The sequence below is a fragment of the Battus philenor genome, unplaced genomic scaffold (assembly GCF_028537555.1).
Source record: "Battus philenor isolate CCGP_79_NKW_IND1 unplaced genomic scaffold, ilBatPhil1.0.hap1 SCAF_6, whole genome shotgun sequence".
NCBI lineage: Eukaryota > Metazoa > Arthropoda > Insecta > Lepidoptera > Papilionidae > Battus > Battus philenor.
Window position 1 is genome coordinate 6,366,468 of NW_027181726.1, and position 19,183 is coordinate 6,385,650.

General features: G+C 32.7%; 1 protein-coding gene across 4 annotated transcripts in view; it reads left to right on the forward strand.

The window, feature by feature from the left end:
* Sarm (sterile alpha and armadillo motif) overlaps positions 1-19,183 on the forward strand; it is a 67,271-nt gene that overhangs the window by 31,211 nt on the left and 16,877 nt on the right. The window contains exon 2 of one of the 4 annotated variants that reach the window (XM_068773246.1): positions 5,324-5,380. The exons of 2 other annotated variants lie outside the window; for them this stretch is intronic. In XM_068773246.1, the coding sequence (XP_068629347.1) occupies positions 5,324-5,380 (57 nt within the window). Of the gene's footprint in view, positions 1-5,323; positions 5,381-12,929; positions 13,138-19,183 lie in introns of those variants that run through there. One more of the 4 variants, XM_068773248.1, reaches the window with a different exon arrangement.

Consider the following 19,183-nt stretch of genomic DNA (forward strand, 5'->3'; position numbering starts at 1 on the left):
ACATAAGATGTGTTAAAAATTTTACAGGTTTGAATTTATTTAAAATACTTGTAAATTGTGATAATGATTCAACTTTAAGTGGACCGGACGCTGAGAAATAGGCTAAAAATTGTTACACAATAGACTTTATGTCACGAAATAGAAGATAATGTCTTGGCCACATGTGTACAATATGATTCAATATCACATCATAACGTCGACCTACTTTTGTGATATTCTTGCCAAAATCCATTTTACTAACCTTAAATTGTCAGAGTAAATACTAGCTATTGAACCTTGTAATAATACATATTTAATTCAAAATTTTACTCTTTATTAATATCTGCTATTAAGAAAGTCTAATGTCTTCGTCATTTTAATTTCTTAATTGGAAATTAAAAATATTTACTAACTGATGGCGTTTTGTGTACATAGTGTGGGAGCATACAACTAATTTTAATATTTACAAGGTCTCCTATGCAATATATGACCTACAAACGTAAAGGCGCTATATCGGTGAGAATATAAATTCCACCAAGTACCGCTGTTTTAAAGACTAAATTCCATAAACATGTGTTCAGGTTAAAGGGTAAACTCATACCCACATCTGAACAAGCATGAATTTAATCGAAGTTAAACGTTGTAAATATGAACGTAAGATATTTATTTGCGCAGTTTGCGTTTTCCTTTGATAGCACCGCACTCTCTGATAAGGGAGTAGTTCGCATTCACTCTATACTGCGATACAATAAGGAGGCTCATTAACTTGTTGTCTCACCGTTTATGGCACGAATTACTTACGATTACGTCCTAAATAGGCCACGGCTTAAGTAACGATGCTGAATGAAGATAGCGACCATTTCGTTAAATTATTGTCTTTTTTTACTAACAAAAACCAGAGAGGAAGTTCAGGACGGAAGTAATAACAACATTATTACTTATTTATATATACTTTATCGCTTTAATTAAGCCTATTAGATTTCGTATTTGAAACGTGTTAAATGTTTACATTAATATGAGGAAAATACACTACACTAAACACAATATGCGTTGAATAATCAATGTGTAGTAGCATCAATTGAATGTAACCTTGGCCTACTGAATGCCAAATTAAAAGAGAAATTAATGATCTATATGTGTGAAAATATCGTGAACTCAGTAAATAAATATGGCAATAATAATTATTTAAAATAATATAGTTAATATAAAATTAAAAATTAATATAATTTTCCGTATGTAAATAGTTACAATACATATAGTTTATATCAATGTAAATATGCTAAATGCAATTATCTGTATTGTAAATAGCAAGCCATGTTACAAGGTAATAAAATGAAACTAACATATGTAAGACTCCGAGTACTGACTCATCACGATATCGCCGGAACCTTAAGGTTTAGCGACTTGAAATTAGTTTGTAATATTCCTTTTGAGTAGACATCAGATTAAGGGATTTTAAGAAATTCCGCCCCCAAAGGGGGTTGAAAGTGCATTCAGTAGGTTCACGAAACTGGCGTACAAAGCTAGATTCATACATGCTACATGCTTAGGATAATTAAGGAAATTTTTAACCCTAACATATAATAGCTGAATTAAATTCTGTAATCCATTTATGCAACCAAATACAGTTAAATGACAATTTTTTTTAGAAATACATCAGGAAAATAAGACTGAAAATATATATACAATAACTATTTATGTTATATATGTAAATTAATGAATGGTAGCAATTGTTTTAAAGCCATGTAAGGGAAAAAGAAAGTGGTCTTACATTTACAGGCCGTCAGATGGAACGAGAAAATGAAGAGTAGCGCTGGCAAGAAAACAGCAAAAAATTTTCTCCTGGTTGCTTCAAAATTTGTGAACACTGACGTTTGTGCAGTTTGCCGCCACATATGTATGTAGATATAGTATCAACGTTGACATCTTTGAATAATTTATCTCAATTTGAGATCGGAGAACAATGTCCAAATGATAAAGTTATAACTAATAACGATATAACGTATAAAAATTCACAATATTAACATCGATTAAATTTAAAATGATAAATAATTTATTTAATTTACAATATGATTAGTTATGTAATTCAAACATGTGATATATACCGGTTACGGTTCGTAGATTTATTCGTCCGAGTCTCATTCATAAGTCTACAATGAGGTCTCCGTTGTCGCAATGGAGAGATTGTAATGCGATAATCAATCTGCGCCGGCGCCACTTTATGGCATTGAGGTTAATTTATTTAGATGGACATAACTGAAAAATTGTATTTAGGTTAATGACCCTCGAGTAGAACAGTTCAAATAAATAGTTTATTCTATACGGTGGAACTGTACTAAAATGCGCATTCATTGACAAAAAGTCATGTTGACAGCGACGTATTACTAAAGAAGAAATTTTAGAATATAAAAATATTTTCACTGCCAAAATTACAGTATAAAGGACTTCAAGCAATGTGAAATGTTTTCGACGGAGTGGATTAGAACACTCATCATTTCAACACATTGACGCATCACCAAAAAACCGTGGCAGCTTGGCTCACAGACATTTTTACGTAACCGGACTTTCCTCTTACACGCAACAGCGGTGCATTCCTGACGTTCCATTGCGATGGATACAATAAAGTAAATGCCGGGACCCTCAAGGGAGTGAAGAATGCGGTAAGGAATGTCCAGGTTATCTTCCTGTCGTGCACAATTTTACGAGCGCTTTTTATCACATTCTTCAAGTCATTTTTAGTTCTGTTTGGTAGCAGCACGTGTTGTATTGTTACGTTTATCAAATATATTATTTTAATTAACAGATATGAATAGCGTAATTACTGAAAAAAATATTACGCTTTGAAAATATTCAGCGGACTATTATAAAAAGCTACTTCGCGTGAAAATTGTTTATGCACCAAATTGCAAATAATTGTATCTAGTTTATTTTATTTCGTTTAAGTATTCGTATGTTTATGTCAAGTATATTTTTATATCAGTTGGAAATTATGTTTAAATTTGATATTTACAATATTTTATACTTTTTGCAAGTTTTTTATTAATTTTTTTTATTATGCTGAGAAACTTGATTTTATATGTAAAGTATTTAATTGTATAGTGTAGTTGATATTGATGTCAAGAGATATCCTGTACGCATGGCATTAATCTCATTTAATATAGGCCACGGTACAGGAAAGCGATGCGCCTGGATTCCATCAGAGATTGTATTCACGAGTGTACTTTCCTCGGAGGAAGCGGCGGTGGGCGCCAAAAATAGCGTTTCCGTCCAACAGCGATGACTTTAAGTAGGAAGTCCACTAACACTCCAGTCGGCTCTTCCGGCCGCCTACTGTCGCGACGCTTAACGAGTTTTATAACGCACTTATGAGCTGCGATGCAATGTGCCCACGCGCACGGTTAAGCTGAATTAAATTGCTCATACGTTAAATCGAAATTATTGACCGCCGGCAGCTCAGCCGTGCCCGTCTGACCCGCGCATCCTTAGCGCTCTCAATTAACAATGTCGCTTCGTAATGACAAATCACGTTAATAGCAGCTTTGATTAATCACGCAAGACCTCTCGTTCAACGCGATGGACACGGCGAATTCAACGAGTAAACACAATAAGGAGACAATACCACGCATTCGATAATTTATCAGTAAATACAATTACATTCCTTGTTTAAGTTAAGAATTTCGTAATCGTAAAAACATAAAGACAAGTCTTTGATATAATTTTTACACACTAAAACTGTTATTTTTGGTGACAGTGTACTTGTTTTTAATCTAATATCAATATTGTAAGAACGTTTCCTGTGTCGAGCTAAATTTACGTTACTTTAAATGAACATAATTTCAACTTAACTAGCGCTATTAAAACTGAACATATATCGAAATAACAGTCTTTTCGTTTTACAAAACTAAAATTTCAATGTCGGAATTAACAAATGCAGAATATAATACGGTGAAAGTGACAATAAATAATAATTTAATTTATTTTTTATAACTAGTATGTTATATAAAATTCTGATTAAAAGTATTGTTATCATTAAAACAAAATAAAAAATGTCAAGGGGAAAACTCGTTATTACAAATATTATTATTCCTAATATAATGCATAATGAATGTACTCGAATAATCACATAATTTTTAATTAACTGAAATTATAAATCATCTATTTGGTATTTCTTTCAAAGTTGTATTACCACGTAAAATGTACATAACACGCGTAAACACGCTTATACTTGATCGTAAACCCACGTTTATTATTAAGCATGAATGCAATTTCAAGAATAAAATAACGAATCGATTACCGGAGGTGTTAAACCTCAGTGTTGGATAAAAACCCACGTCCCCATACACCAAATATGGCCAGTACAGGTTTAAAGAGGTTTTCCTTAATAAGGGTTGAAAAGGTTATATTTACTTCATAATGTCATTTCGTTGGATTATTTAAAAAACTTCTTAAATTATTACGTATATAATCGTCAATGTGTTGGGTGTTTTATTAAGAAATTTACTATCAACTCTTTAGTAGAACATGAAACAAAGAAATATGATCTACGGTACTAAAGGTTAACGACCTGTGAATCAGCCATTCATAAACATTACGATGAATCATTGATACCTTAGGATAAATTTACTGCCTTGAGATCACAATAACAATATATCACGGTATCTTAATTATTGTAATTCCAATTTTAATAATTTAATTAAATCATTACATATTTTTTTAATTTAATTTTTAGATATATTTTACAATTTACTATACTAAGAATGGTGCTGTACATATATAAAAAAGTTTATAATAATAAACAATCTACATTTATTATGTAGGAAATAATTATCTTTACTTGAGAAACTTACTGTTACTTTAGAAAGAACTTACCGACGTCCTTAATGTTTATGAATATCCAAAAATGTTGTAGAAGGTTTTTATCATTTTATGATATAATTTTTTATATCATAAAATAATAAAATTACTTACAATGTCTATAAATAAATCGGAATAGCATCAGTGGAGTGTTTGTGACATCGATCTTGAAAATCTAAGTTTTTAAATGATCAAACACACGTCGTCTGTTTCTTTGATTTGAAAAAAACGTTAATTTTATTATCGCATTAGAAATTATAGGCAGAGTTATTATATATCAAAAAACATTATAATAAATACTAATCTTATTACATAACTTTTTTATTTTTTAAATTTATAATTGATTATTCATAGGCTAAGGAAGGAACAAAGTCTGTCGAGTCAGCTGTTTATGTACAATAATAATAAGCATTAACATATTGTAAGATGCTATATTTATTTAAAAAAAAATACTAGGCAGATAATTTTGACATTATGTATATTGTTCCAGGTACGTTCAGAGGAATCCCTGCTTGCTCCGGAAAAGCCTAGTAAAAATGCACGATGGGTATGTTGTTTTGCTTTATGAAGTATCTTTTATTACCTTAAGTATATAAATATAGATTTTTCAAAATCGTCGTTGCAGTTCATATAGGTCCACTGCAAAGTATAAGCCTTCCGCAAAGTTATCCACGGAGGGATATACCATGCTTGGCATAGAGTTAGCGTTCGCAGTGTGGCATTATGGTACACTAGTATGTGAGCAGTGGCAATCTATTATAATTAATACACAAAGTGTGAATTATATAGAATTGTATCCTGGAAATCGACTCCGCGACATAAAATCGCAAATCTCAGTCCTCTATTGCTAGGCTAGCACTACTGAAAGTAATCTTGTAATATTTTTTTTCATTTAATGCATAGGAAAATTAGATACAACAATGTACACACGAAAATAGGTAATAATAAAATCATAAGTAACATTAATTTATAGGATTTTGCTAAAGCCACAATAATATATATAACTTCCGTAAATAACGACAAAGTATTTACTTCCCAGTTTATTGTAGTAAAACCGGTTTTCAAAGAAAAATGACTTAGTGTTTACTTGTGCTACATTTAGTATGTTCAATGAATTTGTGTAAATATAACATAGTAACGATTTTTATCATCATGATTTCTGCCATAGGATGTCTACGGCTGGACATAGGCTTTCACAAATATTTATAATTATACTTCCAGCTTTTTCGATAACCTAAACAAAGTTATCTCTCCACGTTGTGTGTGGGGACGCGTTGCGATGCGCTTTACTGCTCTGTGGGTTCCACTCTAGAAACCTAAGACCCCAGCGGCCATCTGTTCTGCGAGCTATGTGGCCTTCCCAGAGCCACTGTAACTTGCCAATCCGCTAGGATATAGTTATTAACGAAGTGATGATAATCCAAAAAAATATTAGGTTATGGAATCTTCTAAATTACATGTAAAATTCTGTATTAAATTCTAGCAAATGGTTGGATGTTATGCCTAAGTTGTCCCTTTGTTATTTGATGTATAGAAAGGTAAAAATAATGATTATTCATAATCCAATTCTACGAATTACACTTATCAATAGATAATTATTAGTAGTACACACTTTTATTGATTTTGTTTTTAACTTTTCAAATTAAACTTTAAATATTTATGTAAACATACTGTATAGTATTCAAAACATGAGATAGATAAATACACGAAACACGGTGTTCGGTTTGCATGTGCGCACTAAGCCAATTGTTAGCGCCATACACAAGGCGTCTGCGGCATACTTTGTTTCACTCGGCCACTATTTGCATCATAATACAGACAGCCGGTGACTAACTTATTGGTATCGATGTCAAATCAAAGGTAAATCATATCTCATATTAATAATTATAGATACTATCTACGCACAAAGGAAAATATTATTAAATAACAGCTGTGTTAAAACGATAATACGTGACTTGACACACGTGTTTTTCATTAGGATAAACGCAAACATATTTACGTTTATTTCACACTCCTATCTTTTTTGCGCAAATGCCTGTAGGTCGCTAAATGCACTTGGCCTAAATCTCTTTGCAATCCGACTAAATACAAGAATCTCATTCAGGAATCTTAGATTTTGTCGGTTAATTATTTACTTTATCGACATTCCTGAAACATATAAAATATATAAATAAATCCGTGAATAAGACAAATATAAATAAATTAATTAGCAATAAAGATTATAGGTAGATTTATAAGATATGGTAGTTAAGATAAGTATTTTAATGTGAACTGCAATTTTATATATATATATATATATATATATATATATATATATAAACATTGCAGTTTATTTATGAATCAATTCTATTTATCATACATATGTTTATACAAATGGTTTATATTTTCATTAAAAAAAATTAAAATACTTCATACGGAAGAATGTACTAGCTCTTCGTTTGCCTTAGTCTAGATCTGTGCCTTTCTGCCTTAGGACATATGTCCGGAAACGGCACAAGCTATATTTTATCGAATACCTCTTAAAATATAGTTCAAAATACTTTGCATTTTAATCTGGATATATTGCAGATTATAGACAACAACTTTGCGTTAAAAATTCGAAGGATTTGTTCCCGAAGTATAAATACGGTGTATCCAAACACCAAAGCGTCATTCGCTCGTTGTATAGTGGTGGCACTGTAGGGTGTGCGCCTAGCAAACCTTTGGCATACGAGAAGCTAGTGATGTTTGCCTTAATAGATTATACTCATATATACACATGTTTTACAAATAATGAACGTAAAGTATTACAATTGTATCTATTTACATGCGAACCTTCAAATTGCAGTTTATTAACATTTAAATATATCGTCGTCATCATCATCTTTTCAGCCATAGGATGTTCACTAATAGGCATAGGCTTCCACCATAGATTCGAAATAGGACCGACGGAAATAGCTTCATTGTCTATCCATGTTGTAGATAGACATGCGCCTGCGGCTCCGTGGTCTCTGCATCAGAACCATAAGTCCCCAACAGCCATCTGTTCCGTGCGCTGTGTGGCCTGTCACTTCAACTTGCCAATCCGCAAGGCTGTGTCGGTTACTTAAATAAATGACAATTTTGATTTAAAGTAGACTAGGCAGAACATAAAGAAAAATTACTCAAGGCCTGTTATTATCTCAAAGTTAAGTTGTTAAACAGGCACGTCCAAGTTTAAACATGTTACAGTAGATACGTTATCTCTGTAACAAAAGTATTGAAGGAATAATGCTATACGAAGATACAGTTGCGCCGTGTAAACAGACTAAACAAGGAAACTAAACTGTTTCTTAAGGTTACGTAAAGTACGGATATAACAAAATGTCTTGTATAAAGATTTATTAATATTGTTGAAGAAATACAGAACACATATCACTAGCATTAACGTTTGCTTGTGATTGTTTTTACATCTATGCTATTTCATAAAAAAGTATCTATAAATAAATCTAAAGTGTAGTTTCAAATATAATTCACTCAGCGCGACAGGCTTTGTCTAGTGTAGTGTTTTATAAGCTATGGGTTTTTTGTTGTTTTAGATGTTACGTAAATAAAAAAATATAATCTTTATTAATGTCTTATTATTTCAAATCGTAAAAAAAACAAAATTATAAATGTGATGGTTTCATATAATAGTTATTCATTAAATATTATTTCGAAATGTACAATTAATGTTGTGTCATTTATGCTTAATCGGTCTTATTTTTGTTACTTTATGTGAATTACTACATAATTGTTAAAAGTTTCTAGGTCATGCATGAGGCCTAGTTCACTTTGTAATTTATCAGTTAAAACTTTAAAACTTCTTAAGGAATCTCCAAGAAAAGTTTTAAGTTTTGATAAAGTAAAACATACTTGAATATTAAGCCATCGTTGGGAATTGCAGGGCATTTCGTGGAGCCAAATAACGAACAAGTTTTTTTTATCCTCCCTAAAATTAAACGCTAGCCTTATTTTTTAAATTATTTATTTATTTAAACACTTTTTATACATTTTATGTATAACGGCTAACTTAATGCCGAAGGGATTCTCTGCTAGTTATTCATTTGGGCGGTGCAGAGATAAATTAATAAACTAAGGTGAAACTAGTGAATATCATAAAAGACGAGAAATAAAAAAAACATGTTTTTTCCGGATTTAATAGTAGTATTAATATATGTATTTCCAAAGCTAATACTGTAAATTTACACTGTGTCCTCGCTACCATAACATATCCATTATAACATAAAATGTCCAAAATATACTAAACTGACGTCACAGAGCGCACCAAAATATTCAAACAGTTTGAAGGCATATTATTTTACAACTTCATTATGAATTACATTTTACATTGGATAGGTTAAATGATGTAATAAATTTTATTACCCTTGGCATGATATGCTTGACCCTACAATATTAAAAAAAACATCGCGTCGACATACATGCGTGTGAATTCGTGAAAGTAGCGCGAAGGTAGAACAGGATGTGCTGGTAGTGAGTCATGGTCGGTAGTACCAGCGCACGCGCAGGTAACGTTATACTTACTATGCCGCGCCGCTGATAAGCGGCCACGTGAACGCTTTGTGAATCATCCGCCTTTTTGCTGTCCGCCTTCTTTAATTGCATTGCGATCTGTGCTATCATAAGGAAGGAAAAATAACTCGATAAACCTTTAAAAATTATTACCAAATAGCAATAATATTAAAATTTTGGCTACTAATAGAGAATTAAAGTGTGAAATGCTATATGTATATTGTCAAATAATTCCTTCGCAGATATATAAATATTATTTATTATTCACAATAATCATGCTTTTCAAATAAAAAAATAGACTATTTTCTTTTTTTTTCTAATATCGGGATTAGAACGTTTTTCAGCAATGGTTAAAATATTATAAATATAACATAATTTTGGCTATAAGTCTACCCATATAATACTTATTCAAATAGCAATATTTCCGAAAATTTGTTTCAATTTAATTATTAGCTAAATTTGAGAAAAACTTCTGGACTCTCTAGCAAACTAAACTCATGTTAGAGAATATCTGAAGTCGAAAGAACATGAAAAAAGAAATAATTGGCAAAGTTCAGCGGGCTAACAAGTTGAAGTGGCAATAGGCAGGCAACATAGCTCCCAGAACAGATGCCCTTGAGGCCTTAAGATCCTAGTCCACTGGAAACCATGGACCGACAAGTGCAGCATAGGATTTCAGAGGACAATGTGGTCAGACGACAAAGTAAATACAGGCCACTTTTAACTGGCTCTAATGGTAATCCATGGTGTGGCTAATGTCCAGCTGTGGACGTTCTATATCTCAAATAATGAAACTAGTTAAAGTATTCAAAATCCTAAGAAACTGCATATAGCATATAAAGAAACCCTCATATGAAAATGGGATCACATTCATTAGTTTAAATCTAATATATTGCCTTTCACATATAGTTTTTACTGCGTAATGTTTGAAACTAAAATTTTGTAAAAAATATAATCAAAAAAATTCCTTTATTACTCTATCAAAGGCGATAATTTCGCCCCATCATTCGATATTGATGATTGCGGATAACGATGACACAATTCCCGATATTTAATAAAATCACCGCTTTTACACACGCCGTGAACCGAATTTAGTTATGAATGAAACCACTCATACCTTAGTCATAAGACCGTCTACACGTAAGTGAAGAAAACCAATGACTCAATGCAAGCAGCAAGTTTCTCAAAATGCGGCCACAAAACAGCCTCTCTGTAAAATTAATCCAGTCATTAGTGTATCATTATTTGCTCCTCATTTCTATTTCAATTGAACCTCGCCTTATATTTGCGTGACAATAAATACTTCGCTAAAACTATTACATAATTAATACACGATATAATTATTACTAATGTTGAAATACGCCTTCATAAGCTGTGTTTTTTATAACAAGCATTTTATTTGTTTCTCGATAAATAGCCATTTAAGTGAACATTTTTATTTAACACACTTGTCTATTTAAAATTTACCAAAGGCCTCCTTTAAAAATATCTATATGGGTATATACTATGATGGCGCTTAGGATGCAAGAGTTGGCAATCGCAATGTGTTATTATGGTTCGAAAGAGACTCTGCTGCCCACCCCCTGGAGATATGTTTGTGAGCACTTACAATCTATATAATTAATGCACAAAGTGTGAGTTATGTAAGATTTTATCCCGGGAATCGAACGTGCGCCTACGCTCGGAAATGTCAGTCTTCTACCGCTGTGCTACAACTGCTGCGGTTTATTATTGCTTATTATATTATATTTTAACGTAATAAACTACCTAACTTTTAAATATTTTAATCTCTTAAGCAATAATTTGAATCTATAACATGTGGAACTACGTATTTGATATAGAATAGTATGAGTTGATTTTTCACCGAATCTTAAATTTTAATTACTTTGCGATCTGTTACATTTAATTATTTGAATATACGTCTTGTACTCATGTTTGTGCTTATAAGCACGCAAGCAACAAAACATTAACCACCATTATTAAAATTAATAGCTGGTGGACATGTAATGCGGTTAGTTAAATATTTAATCTAAAATGACCTGAGTTTTTACGGTATTTTGTACGTAAAACTGCAGTATTTCATGCTTTGTTTTTGTGACGAAAGGGTGTTTGCCCCTTACAATTTCATCGGGTTAAAAAAGTTAGTTATTGGCAGCTATAGTCGAAGTATTATGGGATTTTTATTTTATATTATGGGATTTTGTAACACCGAATTTTAACAGATCCGAATGCCGTCAAGCTCTTAGGACGTTTGGACAGGCGAACCATGGAGTAACTATGTGTAAGGAAATTCGAAAGGTGGTTTCGGTTTTAGCTGCCACTTGAAAAGCGTTTAGCATTCGATAGGGTGCAACTTCGGATCGATCGGTCGTATAAAGTCAGGTTAATTTCTAGAACTAACACTTCTACCACTTTGGAGTGAAGCCTATCAAAGATGGCTACATAGCTCATGAATTTTGTAAACATTTAATTTGCTGCAGTCTGGCGAGACTAATTCCTACATTCGTTACACTTCACGTGCTTTATATAATTCGCCGATTTCTGCCCACCCAATGCTTACATTAAAACATTCTACTCTTGTTTGTTGGTACAGATCATAAATTCTAACAGTATTTATGTAAATGTTCCTTTATAATACGTTTTATCAAAAATTATTCGTAATATATGTCATAAGAATAGTGATGAATCAAAACAACTACGTAACCAGATTAAAATTGTATAATCAAAACAACTTCCTTTTAAACAATTAACGGCATCGTACAATCATTGATAATAGAGTAATCATTCCACAATATTGACGTTGCACGCGATAAAGTGAGCGTCTAAGTGGTTATAACCGGCATATATTTCGAACGTATTACCAAGAGGCGGTATTTCAAAGAAAATCTGACATTTATATTATTTCTTTAATTATCAATGTCGATTCGCTACTCGGTCTCGTTGACATTGAAAGGTCATTGACTCATCACCGCGACAGAATTATCAACTACTCTCCCTTCCCTAACACGGTTTTTTTTTACCAGGAACACAGCACGTAAAAATATTATCTATTGAAATTTTAAAGACACATTCTATAATAACAATAATTAGTTCTAAGTAGTTGTAGATAAATCGTTTTAATAGGTAAATGTTCGATTAAACTTTCTTAATAGCTTTATGAATATCAGCGTATTATATTTTTGCGGTAATAGTTTTAAGTTATCGAAGCGATTATCACCTGTGAGTGTGAATGTTTCAAAATAATATTTTGTTTTCTGATCACAGGAAATAAATTTTATATCTAAATAATGAAAAGAAAAACAAGTAGTCTGTCTTTTTTTGAACTGTGTGCGCTATCGAAATATCACTTGAGATTACAAATACTGATCTTGTCAATTTGATGGGGACTCGGTGATAAGATCGTCTCGTCGGAGTAGTTCATGAGGCGGATGCGAAGGTTCGTGGGTGGAGCTGCTCTCCCCCTCCCCTCTACGCCCCTCCCTCCCCAGCTCCCCGCAATACTCGCCATTCTAATTAGCCATTGTGGTCGCCAGTTAAAGTTTGCGCTTTGCGATCGGCTGGCCGGCAGTCACGCCGTCGCCGCCGACGGGCCGGCACGTGTTCAAAGCTGTTCAGCTATACACATCGCGGCTCAATTGTAACGATGATAAGCGATTGACAGTGCTCAAATAGATAACACCAAACTCATTGTTGTGCTAATTGCAAAATGTGCCCGCCGCCTTTGAGTAGACGTTACGGTCAGTGCTAATATAGTAGCTGTTGGCGCAACACAAGGTAAAGCTATTATATTCGACTCAACTACTTCTTAAGCGGGCACCGTTGTACCGCTATCAGTGGAAACTTGGACAATATCTACATATGTTGTGACTATTTAAAGTCAAATAAAATATTTATAGGTGGTTAGTGCGAATATGCAGAATCTATCAGCCCCTGTCTACCTCCAATTTACACATGGAATGCAAACAACTTCTTTTTACTATTTTATATTCTATGCGTAAAGTAAACGATAATTTAAATTAGAATGAAAACGTAGTACACGAACATTAGTTTATTTCGATTTTAAATTTATATTAGTGACATAAAATCAAGTTATATCACATTACTTTCGTGTAAAAATTAGATAACCTTTTACGATAGTTGCAAGTTAAATATTATTTATATTAATACTATCTTCGCAAATTGGTTTATATTTTAATATTTAAAGTTTAGCAAGTAAATTACATTTGACGTTTAATTCCATACTAGTTGAAGAAAAATTTCAAGTACCTATATTGTTTATTTTACTTTGAACAATAGAATACACCAGGGATATTTATGCAATTTATGGCGAATTTATAACCTTATTATAGGTTTCACATTTACAGTTTTGTGTAATCTAAAAATATTACCTAGATAGCTATCCTATTAGTTTTCTTTCTGAATTATTAGTTTTTGGATACTAACATTTTATTGCTGTGAAAGGAAAATAATTGTATTGCCAAGAGTTTAAACCTTTTTACAGTATTGTACTTCTTTCACTATTGAAAAACATTATAAAAAAATTATTAAATAGGATGTCAGAAGATTATATTATAAGCTATTACATGAAAGGCGTAATTAACCAGATTACTAAGTTTTAAGCAATGAATAGGAATTGAATTTTATGAAGATACTATAAAAAAAAAACTTAATTAGTGATGGGATGCTATCCAGTTCATGTGTACTGGGTAACATGTAATTCAAGGAGTTCTGAAGTCTTGTAGTTTTAGCAAATAAGGATGACAATTAAATTTATTAGGTTCTCAGGAGTCTCTGACGATAGTCAAGTTACGTATAGTTCGAACCAGTTTTATTGCATCAATTAAATATAAATTATTCAAAGACACTAATGATTTTTTCCGTGTTGGTATACGAACGTTTATTAAACTGCGTATTTAAATTTGTACCCTTTAAAGTCTCATGTGAAACAAATTGCACGTTTGTGTATTGATTTTTTCGTCTAGCTAGTTCACGATACAATGTTGTATAACTTTGGCTCTGATTTTAACTTTCATAAATGCCATTATAGGGAACTACGTAAAAAGTATAAATCCATTTACGTGTTATACAGGATTATTGGTTATAGTTTTAGCTTTAATAGAGTCTATAACTCATTTTCTGTCAGTTAATGTACGGTTAATCCTGTTATAAAATCAATGTAAAATTAGATATAATAAGTAAAGCATTGATAATATAGTTAGCGTTTTTGTATTCGAATGACCATATATCAAACTTAATTATTGTTTACTATGTCCCTGCAGTTTTTATACTGCCTCTCGCATTACAATTTAAAAAATTCATTACTATTACACATTTCAACGCTGTTACAGCTATAATCAAATCGAATTTCGTCGTTTTTGTCACTCTTGAATCCATATTAACGCCGTATTAAATGACAGCCCGAGTAGAAGTCTTTCTCGTGGAGCACATATTTCTAGTCACTCCATGGAGCGGTTTCCAAGTTATGTAAGAGCTCCACGGTAACCCTATCTGGTACAAGCAGTACGGACCTCAACGAAGCTATTAACTAACATGCTAAAAACGTCGAAGACTAGCTAGAAACGTCGTAAGACGTCCAGTGCTGGACATAGGCTTGCTCCAGAAATTTACAGGAGGACCTTAACAATATCGTCTGTTCCATTTGTGGGTTGACGTCCTGCGCTACGCTTGCTGGTCCGTGATCTCTACTCCAGAACGGCAAGGCCTTAGCGACCAGCTATTCTGCGTGCCATATTGCATACCTATCCAGCTTGAAAGTGCTAATACGTTACGCTATATCGATTACTTTCGTTCGCCGACGAATCTCTACTAAGTATAGACGTAAGTGGCGCATAACTATTTGGCCGTAAATATAGGCGCCGTGGAAATAAATATCTTTGTCCAGATAAATGACTTTTACAATGAATGTCCATTGATTTACCAATAAATCGCTTGTAAGATAATGCTTTTAATTGTGTAGTATAACTTTCAAGTGTATGTATATATTTTTTTTCGTTTTAGAAGAGATGGCATCATGAGAAAATACACAGCATGTTTGACACAGTCACCATTTTGTTCGTTTGATATTAAAGGACACTATGCACACTAAACACAAGCCATATTGGAAATTTCTATCTCTTTTCTACTATTCTGCTATCACTTTTTCGCATCAATGGAGCACGCACTCGTAACGCTTAATAATTTGTAGGAAGTTTGAAAATAGCTCGACGAACTATTTACCACAAAAAGGAACCGGTTTTCTCATGAATTACATTGAAAGATGTAAAGAATGTGGTCAATATTTTAAATAAAAAAAAATATCTGTTCCAAATTAAGTGTTATTTCGTGCTTGTTCCAGGCACACACCAGATATACGTTTAATAATACATTGTTTATGAACGCTTACGTACCTTCTAAATTATTAAACTTTAAAGACCGAGCTGGGTCCGGAAAGTCACTAATCAAATACCCCACGCCATATGAATGACAAGAGTCGTGAAAGCATTACCGCGAAGTGCGTATGGACGTTGCATGTGGAGAATGTGTATTGCCTTATTTAAAATATTTTCTGTACTTAAAGAATAATATACGGTGTTATCAAGCGTACAAATATCATATTAAATGTTTAAAGAAGTTGTTTTTTTTTATTATCTTTCTTTATTATTAACGGTGTTCAGATTCAAGTATCAGAGTGAAAAAATATTCTAAAAGTAAATTTGAGTTTATTTTTAACTTTTCCAACGCTACCGCCTAAGCGATTTCTATAGTGACCTTAGTCACGTGACTAGACACGTGTCGAGCTCCCGTGACGCATGTAAACACTTCAATTGAGTGACGTGAGCACAACATTGAAACGTAATTTTTGTAATATCTCTGGAAGTGTGACGAAACTTCTGTGAACCGTGAGTCATGTCTAGTCATCGTTGACCTGTTATGTTATCGAGTTGGGCTGCTTTTTTACTTCATCGAGCATTAGTCATCACCCGGCGCAGGATAGCGGACTTATCAATGAAATCATTATGTAATCACCCCTGAGGTATGCGACTCTAAGTCGTAACTATTGATTATTCTTCTTTTTTTTAATAACATTCCTGCATAATTTTGGCGTGACTTAATAATGACGTAATGCTTATACGAAGTAAAATGTAACAAAATATTTTATCTTAATTATTCGTACATTTTACTAGTCTCAAGAAAAAAAACCTTTTGAGTTTTAATTGAACTCAGAACATATGACCGCTGCCTTAGGGCTTTGAAATGGAGACCATGGTTAGTTGTCTATCTACAAGGTGGAAAGATGGTAAATAGGTATGTAAAATGTTAGATGCAGTATTTCAACCGGTCCCAATAGAAATCTATTGTGTAGGCCCTATGTCCAGCGGTGGGCGTCCTATTGTTGAAATGATGACGATGATGCTGTTACATCGATTTATGTTTATGCTACTAACCTTTTCTGGTAGCTTTTACAGCTTCATCTGACTAGACTCGTGGAGCCAGAACATAAATCTATTACAGTTAAACATACAGAAATAATCTTTTAGGCTTTTTTTATACTACTGCACAAGTGTCATTTGCAGATTTCACGGGTTCAAGGGCGCAGAGCGTAGACAGCACCTAGCATAAAACCTCTTTTAAAGTAGCGAATATCGAAGGAAGAAAGAACATACATTTCTTAAACTAAGTCAAGTTAATATTACAGAATAAAATATTATACATGTATTCGTTTCACATTCATGGATGCTGAAAATAAAACGTAAATATCATGAATTATAACTAATCAATAATCATTGAACGTAATAAGTCCCTACTTATAAGTTTAGGCTTACATAGTGACGTCGGAGCGGCCGGCGCTATCGTGACATCAACGCGAACCACGTCATCACGCGTCACGCGAATCTCGAGCGGAATCTCCGCAACTAGCAATCATCATGTGTCAACGCCAATTAATATACTCTGTTGTAACAGTTACAAAATGTTAAAAGAAATATATCGCATGCGATAATAGCGGTGTATATTAATCTTATGAACTTTTATCAGACCAGTGTTGTTTACGTAAAGTTCAAGCGTGAAACGTTTGATAATGAGGATGGGATACGAGCGATCAGTATCTTCAGTATTCAATCGATACTAATTGATCGAGTACTCGTGAGTATCGATGATTGGCATATTTTGATTGCGAGTCCAAATAGTTGTAAAGACTGTGTAGGCGGTATCAATATGCGCGTTGCGATACTTCGCGTTCGACACTCGCACGCGTGATCCGTGTTTCTGATTGATAGTATTACCGGAGTCTCCGATGACTCACGCATAGATATCACATTACACCGCCAATGGTTTCTTTGACCCTATTCAACGGTTTCGCCGACTGCAATAAGTTGTCCTTGCTCTGAATTCAAATCAGTTGCCTTGTTCCCGGAATCGTTATAAAAGGCGATGCGAGGGAACATTGTTATTATTGTAGTAATTAATTTTCATTGTTAAATCACTGTTAGTTATGTTTATGCCGCCATACGTGAAACATTATTAATGTATTTCTATATCAATTATATCTTCAATATACGGGATGATTGATTTTAGTTGTAAAACCTTCAAAAATGTAAACGTATAGATCATTAGCTGTCAATTAATGTATGGTACACCCTATCTAAAACTCAATGGTTTCAGAAATAATAAATAACTTTATGATAATATATTAAGAAAAAGGTTTTCGAATTACAACGCATTACAAATAATTATTATTTACTATCTGTCTGTGCAGACGTTGTACTGACAGAAGTAATTTTGCCTGTAACAACATAACAAATTATTGTTTTGATTATGTTACATAATATTGTTTGAAAGTGTACAAACTTTTAAAGCTTTTTACTGATTAATGAGCTTTTTAACATTTTAATGTTTTTTCACAATAATTTTAAAAATAGAACGTAAACACAAACACGTAGACTTCCATAAAAATGTTGTACTTTTTAAATGTATATTTTTGTTCAGTGCTGTATATTATATTGTTAGCCATTATTATTTTTAACAGTGAAGCTTTATCTTAAACGTTTAACGGTTCTTCATTTAAATAAAAACTGTATCGAGTGAAAAAGCAGTTTTTAGAAATGGCAATTGTGGTATCGTGTTGATGAGCTATTACGATAGGAGACCGTGTCTAAATCATTCTGAATCGCTGCTTTTTGTGTCAAGGACATCAGATACTACGGTGGTCTGAGCAAGAGTTATTATGATTATCTTCAAGAGGTATTTTTTGTCCTCGCATCTTGTCACGGGTTAGTATTCTAACCGCATTGCAGTACGCATCGTCTTTAAAAATTAATACATTTGTACTTTAGTGTGATGGTAACCTTATGATCTAGGATCTAGATCTTGGGCGGGTGGAAAAACATCTTATCCGATCTCTCATAAAGAGTGACAATTTTAATAGCCATAAGAATCTCTTTATATGAAAAAAACGAAATTAATTAACGAATGTATTGTTCCTCACCAGTGAGTATATTACGAGGTATTACATATTTACATTTGCGTAAAACAACACATTTTGCTAAATCTTGGAATCAAAGACAAAAGCCATACGATTTTTCAGTTTTATCTTACAGATAGAACCAAAAATATCATACACAATGGTTGATTATAGATCTTTAAAAAGGTAAATTTATAGCTCATTTGCTATTAATTAATATGTGGTCAACCATATACAAAAATAAACGGTTTCAGAAATAATAAATTACATAATAGGAAAAACGTTTGCAAAATTCGGATTACTACATATTGAAATTATTATTATTGTTAAAGATCCGTCCCTGCTAACTTAGTACTGTCT